Genomic DNA, 5,000 nt, shown 5'->3' on the forward strand with positions numbered 1-5,000 from the left:
AGTATTTTAGTTTTAAATATTTTCAGATTCTCAGTGGAAAGATTTGAATATTTTCTCTAAATGTTTCGTACAAGATTCTGTAAAGTAGGTGTTGGTTTTGCAGTCAAAATGTCAGTGATACAGAGAGAGAGAGAGAGAGAGAGAGAGAGAGAGAGAGAGAGAGAGAGAGAGAGAGATTATATTTAAGAATTATCATGTTTAGTTTTCATAGATAATTGAGAAAAGTATCGGATAAAAATCTACATAGGACAGATACAGCAATGAATTTCACAATGTTTCTCCAGAAGAGAAATAGATAACCTTTAATCAGCATTAATTTGGTATTTGCATTCTCATCAAGAAATTTAAATTTCAGTAATTCCAGACAGTGTCAATCGACAATGAAGGATACCATCCATGATCGCTCTAATTTCCTGCGACAAAGTTGAATAGAAATTAAGCCTAAAGAATTTCATGGAGATACACCATATACATCACGGGTCTGCGCGTGTAGTTGCATGTATCCTAGGCCTTGATAAAGGCATTAAATTAGATATCTAAATAAAATTATACTACTCTCATTTGTACCCATTACACCCCACTGTTTCATTTCTGAGCAGACACATTCAAGTATGTTTAGGATTTATATATCCAGATGTACTACTAGATGTACATGCGTTTGTGAATGTGTACTTTTATGTACGTATATAAGGAATTATAATATCCTCTAGCTATCCGTTACACTTCTTACTCTAAGTCTTTGAGGATCTGTTTAATACGTGTGAGGAGTTAAGCGATATGATGTATAATAAATCTGATTGAGTCCGCACCTTGTGGTACCCCTAGCTAACATTTAACCGATTTGGGTGAAAATTGTCGGCTGTAGTTGAATACAATTTTCTCATGGAGTCGCGATGAATATGAAGACGCCAGTCATAAGAATTGCTCGTTGATGCATACTCGTATGGCGCATGACCTCATGATGAATAACCCGTCATGGATATACTACAGTAATAGGTTTGTCTGCATGAACGGGAGGCTTTCACAATCTTAGCAATTTCGTGCTTCATACAATAACACCAGTAATTGAGTAATAACAATCAAGTAAGTATTGGTACTTAAGGCATTAAATCGCTTCAATTACTGAAAAGAAAATAATTTGACGAATGCCAAATAATCTAGCATCTTAAGATGTATTAAACCACTACAAAGAGGAAAAAATGCTGCCTTGCCAAATGACAATACAGTACCTGTAACTAAGATAAAACAAAACAGATTAAAGCCACATTTCCTTGAGAAATGACAAACACTGCAGTATCTTAAATGTCAGTAAACCAAAACATTTATCAAATAAAAATTACCTTGATGTATGACAATGAATAGATGTTCATCATGTACAGGTTTCCCATCTTGTTCAGACATCAGCTTCTGTGCTGTCAAGACTTTATGCAACTGCAGGTAGGAGTTATAAGTAATGCCACCAAATTCCACCATGTTCTTTCCCTGTTGTGCTGGATCCAGTCTGTGTGGAGGAGAAGATAGTAGAATTAGATTTATACATGCTTTATATATAAGTATGTAGAGTTCTATAAATAATACAGCTACACATATTGGTGACTGCACTATCCAACTACAGAATTTGTAAAGAACTTTTTCCTTACATATTCAGAGTGGATAATAATGAAAAACTCAGTTATCATAAGTATAGTTAACGTGCCCTTATCTAGGGCACACCCATTTAGTTCACACATGCTGTTAAGTGTAAGGCGGACGAGGAGAGATATATGACAGTTGATGCGTTTACCAAAAGCTGGATTTTTGGCGCTCAGTGAGACGAAGGTGAAAGGGCAGTGTGTACAGGAAAGAGGAGGACATAGTGATTGGTTCTGGGATAACCGGAATTGGTCGTGACTGAAGGGTCAGAAAGATCCTGGGGACGTTTGAAAGATTACTAAAGTTTAGTTCAGCGACAACACAGGAAAGTAAGTGCGATGGGAGGAAAGGTTTTAATGGTGAGATTAGATAGTCCACAAATGGGAAAAACACAAGGGTGAAAGAAAATGGTTTTTGTGAGAATCTGAATCTGCTACTGGCTGGGTATGGAGAAAATGAAACCGTGACTGTGCTAGGTGATTTAAGTGCAAAGGTAGGTTACAGAGGAAAAGGGTGGTGATGATGTTCAACATGGAGTTCCTTCAGCAAGGAAAGTAAAAAGAGCTTTGTGAAAATGTTTTTTGACTTTTGCTTGTTTGGGGAAATGCATGATTTCCAAAGGAGAATGTTCATCAGTATATTTAGGAAAGAGAAAATATAGAGGAAAGAGTTTGCTAGATTATCTTCTAGTGCAGAGTAGATGGAAGATCAACTTGATGGCTGTATTGGTTTGAAGAGGAGTGGTTTTAGGTTAATCTTGTCATTATTTGTTGAAGCAAAAGCCAAGATAGATATAAGGTTAGGTATGATAAAGGGGATGAAAATATGGTTGCGAATATTATTAAGACCAGTGAGTTTGACAGCAAGTGAGAAGGGCATATGAGGAGAAAATGAATGAAATATAGGCTAGTGTTAAAGACATTTAGGTAAAAGTAGCTAAGTATTTGGTAAAATTCTTTGAAAGAAGAGGTGTTTCACATAAAGAGAGGCAAGAGAAGTACCTTGGAAACCAAAGATGTGAATGTATGAAGGTATTGTTGAGCCAGTTCTCCTTTATGGAACTGAAGTGTAGGTGTTGAAAGGTAAATGAAAATAAGCTTTAACCAGTTGAAATGAACTATTTTACACAGTATAGCATATGTGATGTAGGAAGAATTAAAAAGGCAAAAGAGATGTGAACGTACGCTGAAACAAGTGACAGCATTTGTGAAAGAATGGATTAGTGTCTCAAGATGGTTTGATCATATGGAAAGAATGGATGATGACAGTTTGGCAAGATAGGAGGAAAGGAAGACAGAGAAAATGCAGGATAGATGGCATAATAGAGGTACTAGAAAGGAAGGGCTTCAAGATCCAGGAAACAGGAAAGTGCATTAAAGATAGAGGTGAATGGCGCAGCAGCTGTAGGAGGTATGACGTGCTGCTGATAAGCCGTTTAAAAGTTTATAAATTTTCTAATGTTTTATAAGTTTTAACTATGAGAATTCATCCACGATCCAGCAATCAAAGTATGACTGGAACTGTGACCAGTGTGTTGTCCTCTCCTCCGGAACCAACCCCTCTGAGGGGATACAGCTTATTGTTACACAAACGCAAACAAGCAAGCAAGCGCGCGCGCACACACACACGCATATATATATATATATATATATATATATATATATATATATATATATATATATATATGCGTGTGCGTTTGGGTGTGTGTGTGTGTGTGTGTTTTGTATATGCATAAAACTGATTATACCCATTATTTAATGTAATACTCTTAGGAAAAATGTACCACATGACAGTAACCTTTTGAACTTCCACTTGGTTAAATAATTGACACATTTACATTCATTTAATGACGCAAAAGCTCAAGAGTCATCCCAAAAGACTTATAAAAGTACCATAAGAAATAATGATCTTTTCGCTGACATTTATCTGAAAATTACCTGGCCGATGATGTCCAATAGAATAGCGTTCGTGACTTGCCCGCGGTACGCTTGAATCTGCATTGTGTTCCTCAATCTGTATTAACATTTTGACTTCATCTTGTGCTACTAAATTATCATAATTGACCATTTTTTTAAGTTGGGTACAAAAGCCGCACATTAGCAACGTGACTTTCCAAAAGCATTCTTGAAGAAAAGGGAGTAATTTTCCTTATGTTTTCCAACGTGAATTTGCACAAGATCTCGCCTTGTGAAAGGGTACGAGCGTAAATTTCATTTGCTGCGAAGACATACCATAGCTCTTATCATTTTTTCCTAACGTTATTTTCTTTCAAACCCAGTCGTGGTCTAAAGGCATATTAATCAGATGAAATTAAAATTATAGAATGATTTTAAACTTTCAGGTTTTTTTTTTTTAAGGTAATGTTTGTCACATTTTCAACGCCCATTTTAAAACAAAAGTAAATCGTCCCTCCAAAAAAATAAACAGCTTATCTTGGCACTACACATTAACCCCCGTAGAGGAGTAGTGCCATCAGTGCACCTCATGCAATGCACTGTAAGCATTACCCAGAATTAATCTTTGATCGTTTGAACGCTCTCTGGGTTGCTTAAAAAAAGAATTTAAAAGTGAAAAGATTTTTGTTAGCGGTAATCATTATTTTTTCCTTTACACTCCAGATACTTTATTTCTAACGTTTTCCACTGACTGTTAACATTTTTCTTTTTAACTTTATTTACTTTAGTTTTTACTCTCTCCATTTACGATTATCTTTTTCCTTTCCACTTTCCAATTGTTTCCAATTACTCTGAGTATTTTTCATTTCCTCCTCACTTAATTCCTGTCTGTCGCTTTCCCAGTAATATTATTTTTTCTTATCATTTTTCTTATCACCTCAGGTACTTCAGTTTTGCCCCCTTCCCGTGTCTATTCATCTTAGTTATTTATTGGGTGTTATTTGTTTATTTTGTTTAGTCTTATGTTATTTTTATTGATTACCTTTGCTAAAAATATATTCATCGTTATTTAATTGTTATATCCATTCTACCCTCTTCTTCTTCGCTGGTCTCCTGACGCTTTTCTCACAAATAAGTATTTTGTAGAATAGAATACTTTCTCTTCTCTTCCGTTACTTCTATTCTGTCCCTTTCGCCTCCTGTCCTGTCTCTTCTCCTTGTAATCTGTCCTTTCCCCCTATTCTATCCTCTTCTCCTTTTCCAGTTACATTCATCCGACTTCGACCGCAAAAGTACAGTGCTATTTATTAATTCCTAGAGAAGAGGCATAGAGACAGGCATAACTGCCTTCAAATCCTGCCCGGTCATCGAAAGGTTGGGCGGTTTGGCTTCGGAAATCTCTTGCTGCTTCCTTTTCCACAGCTTTGGAGTTCTCTTTCTCCTTCTGTTTTCCCTGACTCGTGTAACCCTTCT

At 36.2% G+C, this 5,000-nt stretch overlaps 1 protein-coding gene and 1 long non-coding RNA gene across 2 annotated transcripts in view; one reads left to right on the forward strand and one right to left on the reverse strand.

The window, feature by feature from the left end:
- Positions 1 to 5,000, forward strand: part of LOC136847163 (uncharacterized) — a 250,338-nt gene that overhangs the window by 63,966 nt on the left and 181,372 nt on the right. The window lies entirely within an intron of this gene.
- The window catches only part of vermilion (Tryptophan 2,3-dioxygenase vermilion), a 96,402-nt gene that overhangs the window by 23,135 nt on the left and 68,267 nt on the right, over positions 1 to 5,000 (reverse strand). Inside the window, exon 2 of the mRNA XM_067118567.1 lies at positions 1,341 to 1,501. Coding sequence (XP_066974668.1) covers positions 1,341 to 1,501 — 161 coding nt within the window. The remainder of the gene's footprint in view (positions 1 to 1,340; positions 1,502 to 5,000) is intronic.

The sequence above is a fragment of the Macrobrachium rosenbergii genome, chromosome 16, assembly GCF_040412425.1.
Source record: "Macrobrachium rosenbergii isolate ZJJX-2024 chromosome 16, ASM4041242v1, whole genome shotgun sequence".
NCBI lineage: Eukaryota > Metazoa > Arthropoda > Malacostraca > Decapoda > Palaemonidae > Macrobrachium > Macrobrachium rosenbergii.